General features: G+C 35.8%; 1 protein-coding gene across 3 annotated transcripts in view; it reads left to right on the top strand.

Annotated features, from left to right (window-relative positions):
* Positions 1-17,187, top strand: part of LOC134790947 (dual specificity tyrosine-phosphorylation-regulated kinase 2) — a 93,836-nt gene extending 76,649 nt beyond the window's left edge. Inside the window, exon 11 of one of the 3 annotated variants that reach the window (XM_063761970.1) lies at positions 16,907-17,187. In XM_063761970.1, coding sequence (XP_063618040.1) covers positions 16,907-17,093 — 187 coding nt within the window. In that variant the 3' untranslated portion in view covers positions 17,094-17,187. The remainder of the gene's footprint in view (positions 1-16,906) is intronic. The other 2 variants (XM_063761969.1, XM_063761971.1) reach the window with 2 other exon arrangements.
* Positions 17,188-22,756: the final 5,569 nt, after the last annotated feature.

Raw genomic sequence — 22,756 nt, 5'->3', positions numbered from 1 at the left:
CTATCCCAAGGTGTTAAAGTGTTGTTTGGCGTGGCTCTTGTTTGACAGTAGCATGAAAGGTCGTGATAGTAAATTTGCCGTGAACGTGGCAATAAAAACAAAACTTTCGCTGGCAGTTCACACCTTTTTGTCGGCTTCGTCACGGTGCATGGCTAAAAACGGTTGGTGCACTGACTGTGGACTGTTAAACCATTTGTGACGCACTCTAGGACCGAACGCGAGTAACGCTAACGTGAGACCATTTTGTCAATTAAAGAAAATCTGTCGATTTTGAACAAAGATTTTCGCCCCCCCCTTGTTATTTTGCCGTACAGATTAGTACAAACTCGTACAGAGGCGACTGTATTGTGCAATGAAGACGTATTGTGACTGTATTGTGCGAAGAAGTAGTTAATGTGGCTGCTACATAATGAAAGGCATTGAAACACAAGTGTGGGCTTATGAAACGAATGAAATGACGTGGCCAAGTAAGTCATTTCATTCGTTTGACGAGTGTTTTAATGCCTAATTATGTACAGTTACATACACTGCTTTATCTACACACGTATTATGTTACACGAAATCACAACTGTGACTTGACAATCAGTGAGTGAGGGTTGGCACAACTTGACATCTGAGCTAACACATCTCAGATGTCAAGTTGTGCCAACCCTAATAATTGCTCGGAGCAATGCTGAGCCAAACAGAGCCAAGAATGCCCGAAAGGATCAGGCCGCGTAGCCAAGATGGTAATCGCTTAACGCTCCGTAGCGATCGAAACGCAACTGTCACTGCGCACGAATATGGAAGAGTGATAAAGAGACATAAAGCTTTTCGTTGTCGAAGCGATAGCGATTGTAACCTTGGCTAGGCCGGCAGTTTCGCCACACTGGTGCAGGGACCGAATACCGGTATATTTTTCATACAAACTAACCGGTATTGCATTTCGGTATCTCGGTTGTTTATGTATATTTTTGCATTTAATTTAGCTAATCTGATCATTCTAATCAATCATTATCCATACCTAAGTACTTCTAGAATAGCAAAAATATTTTGTGAATGCTATGTGGTATTTTGATTTTTAGTTATACCGGTAACGGTCCCTGCACTGTAGTCCGAGCACATGATTGGCGCGCCAGTATCTCGCGGCGAGATAGACTACCCGTCTTTTTCTATGTTAATAAAAGAGGGACGGGTAGTCTATCTCGCCGCGTGATATTGTCGCGCCAATCATGTGCTAGCCCGGCTAGTGTAGTCAGTTATAGTCTGTGACCACGAGTAGGAACCGGACATGTCAAGCGCGGCACATCTGGGCTTGAATCGATGCTTCCATCGATACAATGATGATCGCTCGGAAACGGATCATTAAGCATTTATAGGCACTGACTTAATATTAGAAATAGACACACAGAGCGGAACAAAAATGTCAACAAAATGTGGATCAGAATGACATTAGCTGCAAATTTGCATTGATGATAAAAACGCTTACGTAAATTTTGAGTCAAGATAAATGTTTTGTACGGAAAAGAACTTACTGTCGTAAGCATTAAGTGTCAAATTTGTGAACATTATTACCAACACTGTTAAAACTTTAAGTCCGATGGCACTAAACGTAACTTCACCTTTGTATTTACGTCAAACAACGTCAAACGAGAATAATGAACGAATGGAGTCCCTTTGGTACATTTTAATAGGTATTACTGTACAGAAAAACCGAAGTAATAAATGAAACAAATTTAATTTTATCGGGAGTTCAAATAAAATTAATTCATGGTAACAACCCGTGTAAGTTATCATAAAATAAATTTATAAATTTATTATATTTTCCTTGAAATAAATTCAACTTATTAAATAACTGTGTATTTTAGATCTACATAATACTCTTCGCACTTTCGTTCTTTGCAATATAGTGCACGGGGACATTCAGGTCGCTACTGGTACTGATTGGTTATGGTCTTTATCAAAAAAATCCTGTGGTTGTCACTGTGTTCAGACAGGTTTAACATTTACAGTTAGTCAATGTAAGCCCTTATTGGTCGTGTATATGTCGGAAACAGGGAAATGCGCCGAACACACAAGTGCCGTTTTGCCTTGTTTAAAACTGCATCACCCCTATCTCTTGCTATAATAGCAGTCCACTCTGCACGTCGCATAGGTTTTCTTGGAAATCTTGAATTTAAACATAATATTATATCTTACGAATTCCATATAAAAATAAAAAAGTATTGGCCTCACATCGACTCATTAGATTTTTGTTCCTTCACATCCCTTCTTTGGTACTAACATAATAATTTATTCAAAATCATGAAATTACCACCAGATTACATAAATTATGTAATGCTATCCAAAGAACTAACCGAAAGAAATACATTCCATGCTTTTTCCTCGTTTTATCATTGTTGTTTTTGCATATTTTTACGACCATTTTACGACATTGTTGACAACTTCACATTTGAGCGGTCCATACAAGACTAAACGAAAAAGTAACGCGTGATCTGTTTTAACGTTACTTTTGCGGGGCCATTTTTTGCGGCTGATTGGGTATCCAGTTCTTATTCTATATCAATGTTTATAGGTAATTAACCTTCGCACGCGAGGCTATTTAGGTAAACTAGGCTTACAATTTAATTACGTAAAGTAATCCCATGACGCACATTAGGTATGTACACCTGAAATAGTACTTGTGTCACAAGGGAGCAAAATTACATACTTACATCGACACGACATGACGACCGGTCTGGTCTAGTGGATAGTGACCCTGTCTGCTAAGCCGATGGTCCTGGGTTCGAATCCCAGTAAGGGCATTTATTTGTGTGATGAACACTAATATTTGTTCCTGAGTCATGGTTGTTTTCTATGTATATAAGTATGTATTTATCTATACAAGTATGTATATCGTCGCCTAGTACCCATAGTACAAGCTTTGCTTAGTTTGGGGCTAGGTTTGATCTGTGTAAGATGTCCCCTAATATTTATTTATTTATTTATTTATTTATTACATGGTTACTGTGCATTGAATCCTGAACGAAGCGAAGGATGCTATAATGGAATCCCGAGCGTAGTGAGGGATTCAAGTGTTAATGCCTAAGGTGGAAATAATTCTACCATGTGACACATACTGCTTTTCTCACCACCTAATAGGTACTCACCCATACTCTCTACTAAGCTAGAGATCCTGGGTTCAAAACCAGGTGTAGGAATATTTATTTGTGTGATTAATTGATTATCACGAATATTTATTGTTCCCAAGTTATTAATGTTTAACCATTCAAATAAAAAAATGGTTTCGAATCTTTCTAAGTAGGTACTTAATGTAACGTATGGACTATCGTTGTCAATCATTGTCATCCTAATCATCATTCATTGTCAACTGCTGTCAAACATTGTTAAAATCATCATCGGAGCAGGTACCTATATCGTTTGACAGTGACAAATTTGTTTTCACGGCACCGAACTAGCATGACTTTACCACTTTGCAATAAGGCTTATAAATGTTAAATTACTTAACTGTGTACATGAGTCGGCAAAACGAAGTCGTTCGGAATGTGAAAACGGGTAATCGGTCACATCTCCATGGCACGCACTCCCGCGCATCGACGTTACATAAAACGATCGCCGACGCTGCCGACGCGACGCGCAAAAATATAATGCGCAGACGCGACAGACATAGTCCGTTCTAAAACGTTCCGGAAAACAGTCGTCTTAGCTATGGAGAGTATAACGTTTTAATTATAATGATGACGATGATTCTCCTGGCCGATTTAGACGACAGCGACTGTGTGCTCTGGAGTTGGCATTTTGGACACGTCAGCACATCACTGTCACTTCTCTTCTTCTTAGCCCTTTTCAATCTTAGAGATGTAGGCCTTCTTCTATATTTGCCATTCTGGTCTATTTTGCGCTCTATGTACCCGTTTCGATCCAGCTGTTCTTTTGTCAGTTTTGCCATTCGCCTGGTTACATCACATCAGTGACTATACTATGTTCCCGAACCCACTTGTTTGTTTCCTGTCCCTAAGTGAGATTCCTCTACCATTCTTCTTTCCATCGCTCTTTTGGTTACTTGTAATCTGTGCAAGATCACTTACATATTTTATGCAAATTGAGATTGGCGGCCGGCTCATTTCGCTTTTTGTCGAGTTCACTGAGACGTGGAGACTCAAAATCGCTGACTCTATCATGAAAGATGCGCCGCCATTCGAGCTCTTATCTGACTCGTGTACAATAATTCAGTTTGGCCACTCTGTGACGTTACTCTACGCGCACTCTATGCCGGACTGTTACGTCATCGTGAGTTTAACCTTTCACTGCGTTCTTCAATCATCACTCGCGGTTTACTGCGGCCTCTTTCCTTATCCGACTCGGCACTCGGCAATCCTTAATGTCATATTCGGATTACGACAGCAGCATTGCAGCAACGGGGTTCGCTGTCAATCTCCTTGATAAAATGATTGACGAAGTTGAACGCTCCAATCGTGACAGCAATCCGGCAACGTCAGCAACTTTGTCAAAAAAAATTACAGTGACAACGCCCAGTTTCTGCTGCTTTATAGTGCTCTAGCAACGGTACGGCAGTGACAATCTAAATGTAACCTTTAGGCTCACGATCCAGTTAAAAAAGTGACACGTTTGTGTAATAATAGGCTCTGTAGATGTTGGTTGTTGTCGTGTTGTCACGACTGTTGCCTACTTGAATTGACTATCATCAGATCAACATCAAGCAAGCAAAACGGTCGAATATCGAATGCGATAGTCGACCCAGTGCCGTGCGAAGGTAGTACTAGATTTAAGGCCTAATATCTGGGAGACCGAGCTTTGCTCAGAAAACATATAAAAACCCAAAAATGCGCGTTTTCCCAGAGATAAGACCTAGCTAGATCGATTTTTCACCCCCGAAAACCCCCCATATAGCAAATTTCATCGAAATCGTTAGAGCCGTTTCGGAGATCCCCGAAATATATATATATATATATATATATATATATATATATATATATATATATATATATATATATATATATATATATATAAATATATAAATAAATATACAAGAAGTGCTCGTTTAAAAGTATAAGATATTACGAGTAGTAGTTATAGTAATATTATCTAGATATTACGTACTAATAAAGTAAATTAAAATGTATAAACTGTACACCAGGCAATGTAAAACAAATCATTAAAGCGATCAGTACTCTCGACGTAGTTTTTGGAAGTATCAAAACTGTGGGCATTTGTTTCTATCACCGATTATTATCTTTTGGTTAAGTATCATCAGCCGTAAAAGTGTATGGCGAATTTCTCCATGCAATTTTGCAGCTCACTGTATAGAAAAGACGAATATGAACGATCTGTGTCAAAACCCTCAAATCAAAATTAAATTTTACAGTAAAAGTATAAAATGGGAATCATAAAAACCGGTGTATACACCAAAGATATGTTTACACTTTTGCACCTTACTCCTTTAAAATAAGGCAAAAAATGTAAACATATCTTTGACGTCGACTGTACCTAAATTTTGGAAAAAACCTGCAAGGCATTTTGTCAACTCGCAACTTTTCAAAGCACGCGTAACACAGTCTATAATGTTTTCCTCGTCCATATTTACTTGTTTAATGCTTCGCCATTTACCTTATTTAATTGTGTTTATGTGCATTAAAACTCACAGTTACAGAAACGTGATCTCTAGGGTCTAAAATGAGGAAACGTTTCCAGTACCTATTTATTGTGCAATAATCCAAGTAGGTATGCGCTTACGCAGATGACGGTACACTTTCACCCTTACCCTTTCCCTGGGCTGTATGCCTCATGCCATACAAGCATTTGCCTCTAGGAAACCAATATTGTCCCTCCCAGCGAAAATAACATGGAGATTTGATTTAGCCCATAGCCGTCGCCCTTCTGTTTTTTGTTTTTGTATGCTACATTTTAGTGTATTAGAAATGTTCTCAATGCAAATAGCTAAAAGATACTCATACATATATATAGATCGGGAAAAACAAGTGGGTAATATTTTTATTTATTCAATTGGTTTGTGTAATCTTCTTCCTCGCGTTATCCAGGCATTTTGCCACGGCTCATGGGAGCCTGGGGTCCGCTTGACAAAGAAAATAACACACACTTGTCTTGTCAATTTTTTTGTCTAATATTGTCATATATTATTTATTTATTTAATTTATATAGTAGTGTGACTACTTTAAAAGCACAAAAAAAACGATAATTAGATAGACGTGTTCACCAATTTAGTTACACTGGTAAGCTTCCGGCGAACCCGTGTAGTGTCAGCGATGTGAGTAACTTCACGATCCGGTTTTACTCTCCGTCAGTATCGCATGTACTTGTACGGTCATTACGGCTATTATGGCTGTTACGGCTGTTACGAGTGACCATCTACGGCGGTGACAGGTTCGATCCCGGTTCGATAACAGCGCTATTGTAAATCAATGCAGGTGAAATAGATCCGGCTGTCTCAAATTCGAGTACCTACTTAAAGCTTGTTACATACGATAGGGGTCATCCATTAATTACGTCACACGAATTTCTAGGTTTTTTGACCCCTCCCCCCCCCCCCCCCCCCTTGTCACATTTGGTCACATTTGGCAAACCCCTCCCCCCTAGTGTGACGTCACATTTTTTCTACGAAATCGCCAAATCGAATTAAGTAAGTACCTAAGTATTATTAATATTTTATCAAAATATTTTTGACGATATAAATATTAGTAATTTTATAACCCAAAACTGCTTAGGAAAGAAAATTAAAAGAATAAAAACGATTATCATTTTAAAAACTTGTTATTTAAATGAACAGCGAATAAAATAATTTAAAGAAAAATTTCGGTTACTGATGAAGTTAAAGTGACGTCACAAAGTTTGTGTCTCCCCCCTCCCCCGTGTCACAATATGTCACATTTTCTTGACCCCCTCCCTCCCCCTAAACGTGTGACGTAATTAATGGATGACCCCATAGTTAGTAAATAGATAGTTATAGAAGATAGTTTATAGCTAAAATAACTTCTCTTTAAGCTACTTTCTGGACCATTTATTAACATTTACAATGAAAAATATTATATTACCAAAATGCAATTAAATTTTTAAGACAATTGTTTTACCTACTACTCATAGCCTCAACCACATCGATTGTGATGTAGTTGACATAAACAATACAGATGGCAATACAAATTTGACACCATCGAGCTGATCTGATGATGGAGCAAGAAATATCATGGAACTCTTATAACTTCTAGAGTTAGACCAAGAAAAGTCTGCAGCGATTTTGATAGCACACGCAGTGCTAGTGTTATTTTAAACGTCAAACTTCTATGAAATTATGACGTACTTGCACTGCGTGGGCTATAAAAATCGTTGCAGACTTTTCTTGGTCTAACTCTAGTAAACATAACGTAGTCGTAGTCGTAGTAGTGGTATAGATCGAGGCTCATATAGGTACATGATTCATTTTTTTAATAATTTAAACTACAGTCGATAAAAAATAAGTGTATTTATTTAAATGATTTATCAGATTTTTTAAAGTGATATGTAGGCTGAATTTCGGTCTTCGACATCCACTTTTGTGAATCAGAGTAGAGAGGTAGGTATAATATTATGTGGGTCAAATAAACAATACCTACAGATTTTATGATGAGATCACGTACCTTATAAGATCTTACTAGCAATATAGCATCAAGTCGTGTCAACATTTCGTGATTGTTTTCTATTTTACATAACATGAGACGGGATATTATGTATTTGTACAATATTTACTGTGACAACGTGTCATCAAATAAGCACGTGCACGCGTTTCCCGTTGGCCACAGTGGATCTATATTTTCAGTAAGCATCAGGGGTCTTTTGGCCAGGAGACTTAAATTACGAGTAATTCATTTATTTCTGCCAATCGCTATATTTAGCAATTACGCACTTCGCGGGTCCAAAACTATTTATAATAATTTGATATTATTTATATTATACAAAGGTACTTCTTGTGCTTGTCTTGAGTAGGTATGTACGTACGATCATAACATTATCACGATGATCATGAATTCATGACTAAACTCTACCTTACACACATTTGTAAGACTAAAATACACTCAAGCCAAAGAAAACGGGTCACTTATTACGTAGAATTCTACTGAAAGTTATCTGTTTTCTTTCCTCTTGAGTGCACCTGTTCAAAAAGGTGTTCAAATACACATATTTTCTAAAGGCTTCTACAGACCTTGCAACAAATGGCATGCAATTATAGATAATTGCCAACTAAGTAGGAGCAACGAATTTAATCGATCAAAAGCCGCAATGTATTGCAAATCGCACGAGAGAAATCGGTGAGGTTTGTAGAAGCCATAAGGGCGTTTGCTAGTGGGTCATCGACCAATCACCCATCACTTACTTCTTTACGTAGTATCTCTTTGAAAGGGAACGTTTTATAGCTGATAACCGGTCATGCTAGCCTACTGTAAGTTAGCAGCGACTGTACAACTTTCTCTCACGCTCGAAAGGTCAAGCCGGCACAATATGACATAAGTACGCCTCACTGAGAAACGTATCTGCAGATAATTGCTATAAAAATGTCATATCAACATATGAGCTTCATTGTCACATACCACGTTATCAATTTTAGTGAGCTGTAGAGGAATTCGCATATGATGTTGGCATGAATAAACATAATTTGCGAATTACAATTTAAGTGTTTTGTATGTGTAAAATGAACTTTCTTTACAATTAAACCTACTTATATTATATAATGAATTAAGTAATGTATGCTAAGAGGACGCCGCGTCGTCTGTCTATTTCCATATACATATTTTAATAACTTTTTTAATAGGTATGAATTAATTTATAGTTTTCATATTTTTTTTATTGTTACACTGCTCTTTCATTTGGATATTTTAATCGCCTTCAACGATTTTGCAAAAGATATTGCGCTAATATTATAATATATGTTTAAAATGGTCTAGTTTTATAATGTCAGATAGTCATAGCATTTAATAGAGATGGTGATCTAGCCTAACTTTTAAATTGTTACAAAACCTAAGTTGTTACAGAACACACTGGTATAGAAAAAAATTGAATACTAAAAATTAAACACCAAGACTCAATGTCTACTCGTATTTCTCTCAAGATAACATTTAACGAATACACTGAGAAAAAAAATCGTTTAAAACAATTGAAATTTCATTAACGTTTAATGCTTTAAATAGTTCCATATGAGCCCATTGAACCAAGCAGTAAACTTTACTGTTTGTACGTTACCAAAGACATATGTAACTTCGTATAAGACGAATAAAGTCTAAGGAAAAAACGTGCCTCGGAATTCAAGTAAAAGTCATTCTCGAATAGATGCCGCACACACCTTTAGCCTATCCTCGGCTAGATGGCGTGACGACACCGTTTCATATTTAACAATTTTAACACGTAGATATCAGTGAATGAACATGGATCAAAATGATATAAAAATAATAAAATCATTTATCCATATATATACATTTTTTGATAACTTCATACGTTTTCATTTTGAGTTTTAGTCGTGTGTCGATAGATGGCAGTAAATTTACAGTGACTACAAAATTTACAATGACAGGACCCCTCTATACTATCTATTCTTTTTGACGTTACGTACGAACGAACGTACATTAGTTGATATTGTAATAGCAGTTAATCTTAATGAAATCATTTTAATGTGTGCTCGATTATAGCTCATATTTTTTTCAGTGTACCCAGGTATGAAGAAAAGAGACGTTAATTATTTAAATCTTTAAATGCATATAAATACCGCAAGAAATTGTATTTCAATTTTCCTTTTCAAATAAACATTTAATTTACAAATACACTTTCTGAAGAAAGTGCATCTGTAAGTGTAACTGCTTTTAACTTATTTTGCTTTTACCTGTGACGCGGTGGGCAAAGTTATGTTAAAGGGCAAAGTTTTATACTTTTACGGTACCTAAAATACCTCCACATTAGCAACTACGTGGGTCATGTGTGCGCATCAACACTACGTAAATTTAAGTTGCGATATCTTACTTAGTGTCGGCACATTTAAACAATCTTTCCGTTTCATTTAAATTTTATATTACCATAAAGCCGCCTCCACAATTGTGTGAATCAGGGCGTCTCATCTCAACCTTTCCAATGAACTCAAGTGTTGAGTCAACATCAAGTACTTACAGAGGCTGATTCTGGTTCAACTATTTGATAAGGTTTTGATTTCGTTTTGATATACGATTCGAGAGTCGTGTAATCAGGGGACCTAGACAAGATGAGAATCGTTTGCAGAAAATAAAACGAAACGCTATTGTCTCTCTATCACTCTTCCATATTAGCGTGAGACAGACAGATAGCGTTTCGTTTCGCTTCTCTGCTAAGGGGTCATCCATTAATTACATCACACGTTTAGGGAGGGAAGGTCAAGAAAATGTGACATGTTGTGACAGGGGGAAGGGGGAGTCACAAACTTTATGACGTCACATTAACTTTATCAGTAACCGAAAAATTATTTATTTTATTTTATATTCTGTACAGTTAAATAACAAGTTTTTATTAGTTTAATTTTCTATCCTAATCAGTGTTGGGTTATAAAATTACTTATATTTCTTTTGTCAAAAATATTTTGCTAAAATATGTATTAATAATACTTAATTCGATATTTGGAGGGGGGTGGTAGGGGTCAAAAAACCTAGAAATTCGTGTGACGTAATTAATGGATGACCCCTAACGATCGTCATCTTGGCTAGGCTCCCTGGCATCTCATGCGTAACAATAAGTGGGTGCGAAACGCCTTATGAGACGACTCCTGACTGTATTTCGTCAGCACCAATCAGCATGAGCGCCACCATGAGCCACTAACGCTGATATAGGGCCCATTTCTAGAATGATATCTAATATTATTGGCGTATTGTCATGTCAACGCATAGGATATTATTAGTCTAATATCGTTCGAGAAAAAGGCCATGGTCATGGTATCAAAAATATCAAAATACATGTAATCCATCAAGTTTTTAATATCAAATCGGCCTCAAAATCGGTTGATGAAACTTTGGATTTGGACTGAGATCTCAGCGATTTCATTACATACATTTATCTGTTTATTTCACGTAATTATTTAATTGAGATGAGATTGATAAAAAGGGCCTCAGTTGGGTAACCAATCATGGAAATCAAACTTATGCTAATTTACGTAATTAGTTAATTACATAATTATCATTTATGTAGCATGTAAAGTGGTTATGTGCGTAAATAAAGAAGATTTTCTTTCAAAAATCACCGTTTGTTTTGTATCGGTATCATAAGTATAGCAGATCAGACTACGCGTCAAAACTGTGTACTTACATCCAATCAACCAATTTGATTTCTAGGCCACTATAGAACCATGTCACTTAATTTGTTTATCTTCTACGACAGTGTTTATTGAGTGATGTACTGATGATCTACTGTTTCCGAGCAAAATAAACTATGTTTTCTACATGGCCTTATCTTATTCTATATACGAACAGGTACATACCCATACCCAGGCAACGGCAACGTTACTCAACGAACATTATTCAAACCGCTAAACGTACAATCAGCCGCGTGTATCATTACTCGCCATTCATAACTAATTCGGCCATTAGATCACAACCGCGCGCTAACAGCCTCTTATTAATGCACATATTATTTACATTTAATTGCACACGTCTGTTTAGCCGTTTTGACGTGAACCGAGGCATTATAAGTAGTTATTACTTAAAATAAAACGGGATGTAAGTCAATCATATTGGTACAGAAATTGTTCTTAATCTTGTTTGTTTTGACATAGGTTTTATTCTAGAATGACTTACAGATTACCTACACTCACGAGAAAAAAAAAAGCAATTTTCAGACTCTTTAAGGTACCTAATTGCATTGGATATGTCCACGGCTGAGGCCTCCGCCTGGCAGCTGTTGGCTACATTGGTTATTTGACATAGGTACTAAATTCCATATTCCATATTCTTGGAAATAGAGTATTGAATTGAATTGAATTTAATTCTCAAATAACCTATTTAGCACATAGCTGCCTGGAATACAAATAATAATTATGAATCTGAGAAACGTTCACAATTTTCGGTTTGAAGAATATTTATTGTCTAAAGAAATTACAAAATTTCACTTATAAGACAACAATTAATAACTATACATTAACAATACATAATATATTAGCAGTAAGCAAGCATGCAGGCTTATTTGATAGGTTAGTTAAATCTTTAAAGATTAATATTTGCTATAGCAAGTACAAATGAATTGCTTTGGGGTTCTCTATCAATTCAGAAGTTAATTGTTTAAATTTGAACACAAAATTAGCTTAATTAGGAAGTCCTAGTGAGTATTTATGTGAGGCGATTTTAAATAAGGTACAGGTAACTAAAGCGTTATTATTGGATATTGTCTTTTATGTATGTTTTTAATTGCGATTTAAATTTGTTGTAACTTTTTGTATCTTTTATGGTTGGTTATGTGCATGTGTCGCACCGTCATACATTAAATTACAAGTTCCATATCGGGTTCTGGGAAAACGTAAGGCTAGGTTATCGGCATTTCTGAGTTTCATCTTTTGGAATTTACTCTTTTTGCTAAATTCAATATCCGATTGTATTTCGTTGTTTAATATTTTACGTATTAGGACACAAGTTTTATACGAGTATATTTGTTTGAGGTTCATAATCGTAGTTTTTTCGTATAAAGTTTTAGTCGGCGTTCGATAGTCATAATGGAAAAGGACCTTGATAATTTTGTTCTGTGCAATTTGAAGATCTTTTATGTTCGAAGCTGCTGCATTGCCCCAAATTTCAGTTAGATATTCTAAGTGCGGTTTTATCAGAGAGTTATAGATGTTGACACGAGTTTGTTTTGGGAGATAACTCCTTATGTGGCGCATTTTGCATTAAGTATCTGTTTCATTTATGCACTTGGCGCATATCGACCATTACACTACTGTGACTACTAACTAGGTACTGTACTATAAACGGAACCTAAATCTAAACAAGACACTTCAACAGTCAGCACTAAATTAAATTAACGCCCGTAGCAAAGAGAATAGATAGTATAGAGGGTTACTGTCATAGTAAATTTGGTAGTCACAGTAAATTTACTGCCATCTATCGACACACAATTAAAAACTAAAAATGAAAATGTATAAAAATATCAAAAAATGTATATAAATGATTTATTTATATTTTATTATTATTTTTACATGATTTTGACCCGTGTTCTCTCACTGATATGTGTTAAAATTGTTAAATATCCAACGGTGTCGTCAACGCCATGTAGCCGTGTATAGGCCAAAGGTGTGGCGCCATCTATTCGACTTTTTCTTGATTTTCGAGGCACGTTTTTTCCTTAGACTTTACCTATCTTATATGGAGTTACATATATCTTTGCCCGTAGCAAAAAGAATAGATAGTATAGAGGGGTCCTGTCATTGTAAATTTTGTAGTCACTGTAAATTTACTGCCATCTATCGACACACGACTAAAACTCAAAATGAAAACGTATAAAGTTATCAAAAAATGTATATATATGGATAAAATGATTTTGTTATTTTTATATCATTTTGATCCATGTTCATTCACTAATATCTATGTGTTAAAATTGTTAAATATGAAACGGTGTCGTCACGCCATCTAGCCGAGGTTAAGCTAAAGGTGTGTGCGCCATCTATTCGAGAATGACTTTTACTTGAAATCTGAGGCACGTTTTTTCCTTAGACTTTATTCGTCTTATACGAAGTTACATATGTCTTTGCCCGTAGTAACTGAGCATAGTAAAGCCACACGTTGGTAAGTAATTGGTAGATTAAGGAATAGATAGTCGCGAAGGGTCTCAAGTGACAGTGGTCGCCTTGGACCACATTTGGTGAATGCCCGGTGGTGTTTCGGATGTGGGCAGACATAGAAACGTTTAGACTTGGATTTAGTGGGAACTGTACGAGTATCCCAATGAAACCTTTTTGTACAGAGGAGGCCGTCTGAATTGATACTTAATACGTATAGGTATGTGTCATCATGATCATCATCATCATAACTTTTACAGTTTTATTTTACGTTGTTATTCGTGATGGGGCAGTATATTACCTGCCTATTCTATATTCTTCAATCAGTGAACTTAAAAAAACCCGGCTAAGTGGGAGTCAGACTGGCGCACGAAGGGTTCCGTACCATTACGCAAAAAACGGCAAGAAAATCACGTTTTTTGTATAGGAACCCCACTTTAATATATACCTATTTTATTTTGTTTTTAGTATTTGTTGTTATAGCGGCAAAAGAAATACATCATCTGTGAAAATTTCAACTGTCTAGCTATCACGGTTCATGAGTTACAGCCTGGTGACAGACAGACGGACAGACGGACAGACAGACAGTGGAGTCTTAGTAATAGGGTCCCGTTTTTACCCTTTGGGTACGGAATCTTAAAAAAAGAACTGACTATTTCAAACTTGTCTAGCATTAAATGTGGATATTAAAGTCTATGAAAATAAAATCCACCTGTCACCACGTGCACATAAACCTTCGAGACATTCAACACACGCTCTGTCATACACCACATACATACTCGTAGCGGGACAGGATGTAGAGCAAAAACTGTTTTAGATAAAATACACCTGCCCAACAGATTGGGAAATATATGGTCAGTAAGTTTGTACAGATAAATTACATTGCTATTTGGTGATTGTTAGTTTTTTTTTAAAATTCATTATCTTACTGCAAATAGAATAATGTCCACATTTAAAATACGCCGCCTAATGATTGTATCATGATCGTGATTCCTGTAATTGGTATAGAGCTGATGATTATTTTGATCGATTATTTAAAAAAATAATGTGATACACCTCGTCAAATGATTTTTCACTAAGAAAGGATTTTTTGAAAATTGAGGCGTTGATAGTGGGGTTAAAAGTTTTTAACGACTCAGAATGGACAACATTAATAAAATAAAGGAACTTTTTGATACTCTCTGACATTTGACGAAACAGGTTTCAATATGTTTGATATGTGGAAATGCATATTAGCTACTCGTGTATGCACACACAGGTAGGCTGTGCAATTGTTTGTCCCGATGTAAATTGGTTAGGTAAACTCAAATATTGTTCTTTCATTTTCACCTGTCTAGCCTCTGTTACTGCATTCCTATATCTTTTGCTCTGTCTGACTGATCTCCAATTAAATTACGTATCAAATTAATTTCAAACGGCTTGCGGTTTCTATATTGCAAATATTTCTTAATTAACGGTGACGCGTAGTTTATTACTTTTATTAGGCTCGAGGCAAGAGAAACAGTGTGGGGTATCCCTTACCCCATCTAACCTCTATTTATGGTACTTATTCGAACTCCAACTTCTTCTTTGCCTAGCTTGGCTCGCCGCGCTTCTAATTACCATAAATAATGCCTTGTACATAATTTGAGTATCTGGAATGAATCAGAGATTACATGTGTCTTAATTAAACATCGGGTTTTCTAGTAGCTTTAGTTATGTCGAAGTGTATGGGTCAGAGGTGTGGAGCACTTCATTTTTATGGAACAAACTCCGTTTCCTAAAATTACCTACTACTATTCTATAAAATTAAAGTTCTACGAGCGAAACGTCTGCATTTAAAAGTTGCGACATCGCGATAACCCTTCTCCGAATTGCGGCGAAGTTCGTATTATTGAGTGAATTCCTTTATATTTGCTTCTGCTGCATGTTGAAATCGTTGCAAGCTAATAAGTAGTGCAATTTGGACTGCATAAGCGCAGACAATCGAGGAAACAGAGTACACACTCGATATATTGGTAATCCATTTTAAAGGGATAGATATAACGGATTAGTATAAATAAATAAGATTTATAACTTAAAACTATTATGAACTCTAGTATAATTACGTACAATATCATGTAATTCCGTCAATAGTATGTATCAGTCCAGTCGGTTAGGTCGAATTACTAATACACTTAACAATTTTATACATGTAGATGTTTCCGAAACCATTGATTTTCGCTGAATATACATTGGCAGCTCCTAAGGTCCTATATCTTTGGCCTTCATTTAATCCGATCTACAAAGCGACTCCGTGTATAAAATATAGTCAAGAATAAGATAACGATAACGGAACAATATTTTTTAATTCAAAATATTCAAGATAAAGATAGAGCGAAAGACAAAGAGCCAATCAATCAACCTATTAATAATATACTCTCAAGAGAACGCTCTGTTTTTGCATTAGTAATCGAGCGATGGGCTAAAAAGATCGCTTTTTGTACGAAACACATTCTTGAAGTACTTATGTGTCAATAGGCACTAAGCTGAAGCATTAACCGTTTTGGTTCTCAAACTTGCGATATCGGGCCAAGGTTAGCCTCAATAGGGGAGGAGAATTGCAAAATAAGGCCTTCAGTGTGACAGTTACTTTAAACAGTTTAACTCTCGATCAATAGGTACTTTAATAGTGTCTTGTGGAGTGCCTCTATGCTTTATTGTTTGAAGTAGTGATTTGTGGAGTATGCTTTTAACTACCCACGATTGTTTCAAACAAGGTATGGGTTGATCAATATTTGGTTTATTGCTTTTCGCAAAGTTATTACAAACTACTTAAATATACTTCTAATTGAAGTACACCTAAATGTGCTTGGATCAATCACATGAGTAATTCTGTTATAATAAATATGTTATGACAGACGAGATTGTAGGCTAAATGCAAACATATATGTAGGATTGTATTAGGTTCCCCTAAATCCACTGCATGTCATTACAATGTCAAAAGTATAAAATTGTAAAATTCCTTGAAGGCCTCCTTAAACTAGCGTCAACATACCACATGTCTCACTTATGAAGATTGAATACCGTTGCGCTCAGGAAGACCAGGAACGCGTCTTTTACACAACATCAAGATGCATCTCGACATTCCTGTGGTTTCCCGACTAACCAATTTGACCATTGTTTCAGATGGGACCCAAAGCGCCGCATTACCCCCAACGAAGCCTCCCGCCACGAGTTCGTGACCGGCTGCCCGCTGGGCTCGACGGCCTCGGGCGCGCTCGCGCTGCCCCGGCTCGCGCCGCCGCGGCCCGCGCGCGCGCTGCTGCACAGCCAGTCCGCGGGCGACGTGGCCGCCATGCTGGGCCGCGCGTGACCGCACGCCGAGCTCGTCGTCAGCCAGAGTCATACGCAGCTCGACCAAGGTCTTACCCAGGTGGTGAATCTATAGTTAGTCTTGAGACTTAGATGGGATTGTTCCTAAACGTTAAGAGATTGGTTTGATATACGCGAAGCTTGAAGTGGACGCTCGAGCGGTGGCGACCAGCGCAGTGAACATTTTAAAGATAATTAATCTATATCGTAGAATACGTAATTTCGGCCTGTACCAAAATTGTGAATGAAAAATGATCTCCAAAACTTAATTTTTAGGAACAACATACTCGTAGTTTAAAATATAATCAATGTATGAATGTTATTAGTACACTCAATATTTTTAGTGAGTGTAGGTACTGAGTTGATCTGATTCGGAAATTAGCGTAGACGCTGTAAGGTCAATGCGGCCAAATCCGTCTGCGGGAAATTCCGTATATGAGCGCTTTTTTTTTCAAACAATAATACACGTTTATTATGCTCTGGCAAGCTAGCTTTGTCAATAGTAAAAGGCGGAAAATATTAAAAATGTAGGCGCGAAGGGTCGATCTCGTATGTTATAATTTTTTAATCGGATTGCTAGAGTATACCTAAATGTTACTGGCAAAAGCGAATATATTTTAAAATATTGCAACAGCTAATTGAGATTGAACTGCACTCAGATGCAAATATAGCAACATTGCGTCAATTCCCACAACCAGTGACCAATATGTAATAACGAATGATACTAAGGTCAATGGAGTGAAGACCGGCATATGAAATTTATTGCAGCTAGGACCATCATAGGGCAAGAACTTTCGTATTTTTATACGTACGTCACTCAGACAGTCAAAAAGGAAGAGCTTCACTCTTTCTGTTCTACCACCGACCATCTGTAAGTGGGGTACTTATGTCACAGAATAAGTAATAGTACTACCGTACAGAAAGGACACTTCCTACAAAACCGAAGTTTAATAGCGATTCAGGGTCGAATCATGATATACCTTTCTAACTTATGGCACTATCCCTTTCGACTATTTAGGGTTGTCAGAATTCAAGTTATCATATCTTAAAAACTAAAACTGCGCGCCGCGCTAATTGCTGCCAGGTTTAGGACTTGGTCTCATTTAGAATGAGACCGGGAAATCGCTAAGAATAGGAGGATTCGTAGTCTTTATTATTCACTCGTCTGTGCAGAGCTTACGTGTTGAAATCCACTGCGTTTGACCTGAAATATGATCCAGTTTTAATACTGTGATAACGAACTTTAATTTGGGATATTGCAAGCAGGCTTAATGATATAAAGTAGGATGGCAGTTATTGGTAAGTATGTCAGTTATTTGTCAGCTTAATACCTAGAGTCGGGCAAAGCTAACTCTGCAAGCCATTTGCAATCTCTAAGTGTGGTAATGTCATCATTAATGTCAAATTTCTATGAAAATAGAACGTTTACAGTGTCAATCCCATACTTTGTTCTATCAAATTCTAAAGCTCTGGTTTCCTAGGATAGCGGTGCCGTAACACAGCGGCCGTCTCCATACAAAATACTACGACATCCATATTTAGCCGTATTATTTTGTATGGATACTGCCGCTATATGACGGCACCGCTATCCTAGGACAACCGAGCTTTAGTAATTCAATGAATTAATCATAATTTAATCTTAGTAATTAATTATCCGACTAAGTAGTTATTTTACATATCGTCGCTATACTTACTCAACCTCATATCTGCAACAATCATTTGATGGAAATGTCGCTTTTCTTTCATTAGGAATACGGGTGTTTTTGTCATCAAATGAGTGTTGCAGATACGAGGTTGAGTAAGTATAGCGGCGATATTGGACACTCAACCCAATTCAACAACTTTCAATTGCGCAGATGACGGTCATCTCTCAAGACGTAACCTCTGACATGCAAATACTCGCGCATGCGTAACAAGCGCAGCCATTCACAAAAAACATGGATCATCCTAATTACGTAACCAATGCCGTAATTGAAGTACACACCATAAATGTTAATTTATACGAATTATGACCTTATTTGTAAAATTTAAGGTGTATAATTGAATGAAACGTGGTTTCTTTAATTGTATATTTGATTTTCATATGTTACTTTGACCTAAAGATGTTGAAAATGAAGCAAATGATTACCTATGTGACGTAAGATATTCTTATTTGCTTCATATCTTATACAGATTTGTGATGTTACCGATTAGCATTTATTGAGCGTGACTAGCTGTATGTTTCCACTGTACTGTTTTAAACATATAAATATTAAATATATATAGGGACATTCATGACAAGTATAAATAACATAAAATTGTTAAATTACAAAAATCGTAGAGTAGAGCACTGCTGCTGCCAAATGAGGAACTACGTGACTCAGATGACTGATGAATGAAGATTGTTGCAACTAAATAGTTGCCGCTGATCGAAAAGGGTCTTAGCTTATAACATTTATAGAACAAAAATCATAGTAATTCAACCACAATGTGAATGAAAATGAGATACGTAGATAAAATCGCCGAATAAAATAGGTATCTGGATTTATACACTAATGCAGCTGGTAAATGAAAACATACGAAACATTCTACGAGATGGAATCTAATTGACACAGTTCAATTTGATTGATTAATTCGTTCTAGTGATCGGGTAATGAAACTAATGGATTTAATTTATATTATAATATTTGTGCCAAATTCATCAAATACTCATTCATTTTTTTAGTTTGGCAATATTACAAAAGATCGATGATCGAATAAAAATTAACTGAAAATTAAGTTTTATTCGCAGTTTAGTAATATCTACACTAAGATATTTAATATTTTCTCTAATCTATCGCATGAATTCAAAGATAAGTGTCTGCTTATAAATAAGTAAACACTTGTTTGCTAAGTTTGCTTTGCCTCCATATGCTTTAAAAAGTTGTTTCTTTTGTACCAAAAATACTTTAACGGGAGTATATACTTAAATATTTCTAGTTAGTCTAAAAATAATTTATTTCAAAATAAAATTGCTTACATTTTTATTTAACTGGTTCGAAGATATTGTGTTGCAACGAATTTTAGGTGTAAAATCTCGACTGAAATATAGTACAAGCCGGTATACGTCCCAATTTCCATATCAGGATCGGGTCCTTACGACGATAGATCATTTAATCGCCATCTGGTACAAATACTTTCAACTTAGCTGCTTTTGCAGTACAATATAGAGCTGATCACAATTCGACAAGTCAACTGGCAACATTGTTACAAAATGGCGTATATTTGCGCGGTGTTGCCAAGTCATACATTTTCTAACTACAATTCAGAGGGACTATCGCGAAAAATTTCGTTATCTGCCGTAGAGAAGGAGATAAAGGAATTTCGATTTCCGCGGTAGGCCCTCTGAAGTCACTGTATTAGATTAGTTTGCTTAATAATACAATGTCCAATTTCCATTTTTTTGTTAAAAGCCATTCGTTCGTAATGATTTGTTATTTTAATTTATTCTGAATTGGATATATGTATTATTAGGCTAAATAAACATTTACCTAGTTGCTGTGAATTTAATTAACTAGTTAAGGCCTCTTGAATACGGACAAAATACGATTCATATTATATTATCTATTATGCGTTAGAATTTCTGTAACTCAGCCTAGTTAGACTATCTTAAACAATCCGGTTAATTCTCTTGGTGACGGGCAGAGTACGCCGGCCTTAACAACGAGAATATGAAACCTAGTTTCATAGGAAATGCAGTTGAAGTTTATTGTTTTACCACTGGTTAAGTGACGCTAGGGTAGTCCTTTAGTTTTCGTGCCAAGTTGATGCTTCCTCTAAGAGTTTTTACTTTCACATGCCTTTTCTTATATCAGTAAATAAACCTGTAGTTATACAACTTATACATTAAGATTGTAAGTTATGTTAAATGTTACGATAATCTAACTGTGAAATATTATTTCAATTAAGTTGATTAAAGCTAGTCAATTTAGTTTTTCTTTGTAAGATCAGTAATTTAAGTGAATAATTCTAATTTAACTACTTCCATACTTTTAGTTAGTAATGAGTAAGTAGGTATAATAAACAAAATCGGGTAATTATGACCGTATTATATAGTAAATGTGATGTGTAGGATTTTGTAAAATCGAGTTGTTAGAGAACTTGTAGACGATGTGATAAATGTTAAAATAATGTTATAGATATAATAATGATTATAAATTCATTGAGCTTCTATATTTATTTTTCAATCCGCTTAACTTGTGAAGTGGCGCTTGTTTTTAAAAAAAATGGCCTCGATTTGTATTAGAATGTATTTATTGTATTGTTATATTGTACGAGGCGGTTTAGGTAGTGTCTGCCTCAATTACAGAATCATTTTGGGGATTGGGTAACAAAAAAAATAGATACTTACCTACTCATTTCATGCGCATCGATTTTTATCTATTTGTTAAATGTCTTGCTAAATATTATTACATCTATCTATTTGAAATATATTATCATATTAAACAAAATGTGTCGTTTAAAAGCCTCACATAAAACATTGTGTATTTTACTAATAATTCTTGTTTAATCTATATTGTTTGATTCATCTATATATACTTACTGAGAGTCAAACAATATAGATAGACTAATGTTAGATACATTAGATATATGTATCTAATTAATGTCAACTTCTCAAAGAGAGAAAGCAACTTTTTTGTAACTTCTCATCATAAATAAGATGTTAGGTATGTATTTTAAATGCAGATAATATTGATTTGCGTTAGTAGGTAGTAGGTACTAAGTTAATATAATTTATCAAGAATTTTACTTTCAAAGGTTTGATTGTAATTTGTTGTGAATATAATTTAGTTATTTGTGACTGTATTGTGCTAGAGTTCAAATAATTAAGACTTATTACGGACCTAAGCTGGACCAAATCTTGGGCCGTTATTTATAGGTGCGTCCAGAATCCCTAAATGCGTTCGCGTGCTGCTCGCGCGTCTAATGCGCCACACATTCGCTGCGAACATGCGCGCGAACAGCTTGCGAAAGGTCGCGCTTGTAGCGCCCGAGCGCGAGCGACATTCGTGGCGCATTCAAGCCGTCTGGACGCACCTTCTTAACGTAATTTGTACGCGACGCCTCATATTTTACACTTATTACATCAAATCATACTTTTCACAACAGTGCTGACTATTCATAAGTTTCATATTAACTTCAATTATTATGAGAATTTAATTATTCTGAATATTTCGTTTCGTAAGAATGTTATATTACTTAGGTATATTGGCCTCCCGGAAAATTAGAAACACTTACCTAACTACGGGCTACGGATGGTCAGCTATACGATTATCAATCATTATTTCCTAGTTAATTGGCAAAAACAAGTTTTATCTTAGTTAACCTTCTTTTATTTGACACACGCATTAAAGTGAAAGGTAATGATTTGTTTATTTAATCGGTAGATATACTTCACATTCCATTTTTAAATTTTTACACTTTGCAAGACCAAGAATTTAATGTAAAAGCTAGCTAGTCTTTTAAATCTACCCCCGGCTTTTTTATCTATTTCTAGATGTTATTCATATTTTTTAGATAAATAAGTTTTGGCAGAATACTTATCACTTGCACCAATATTGCTGAAAATATAGTATATTATATAATAAAATTGTTTAAAGTCATATTGTTGCTTAAAATACGTAACTATTTTTTTTTAACTAAGTT

This window comes from Cydia splendana, chromosome 5 (genome assembly GCF_910591565.1).
Source record: "Cydia splendana chromosome 5, ilCydSple1.2, whole genome shotgun sequence".
In the NCBI taxonomy this organism is placed as follows: Eukaryota; Metazoa; Arthropoda; class Insecta; order Lepidoptera; family Tortricidae; genus Cydia; species Cydia splendana.
The sequence above is the reverse complement of the archived record's forward strand: the minus strand, read 5'-3'. Positions and strand labels throughout refer to the sequence as shown.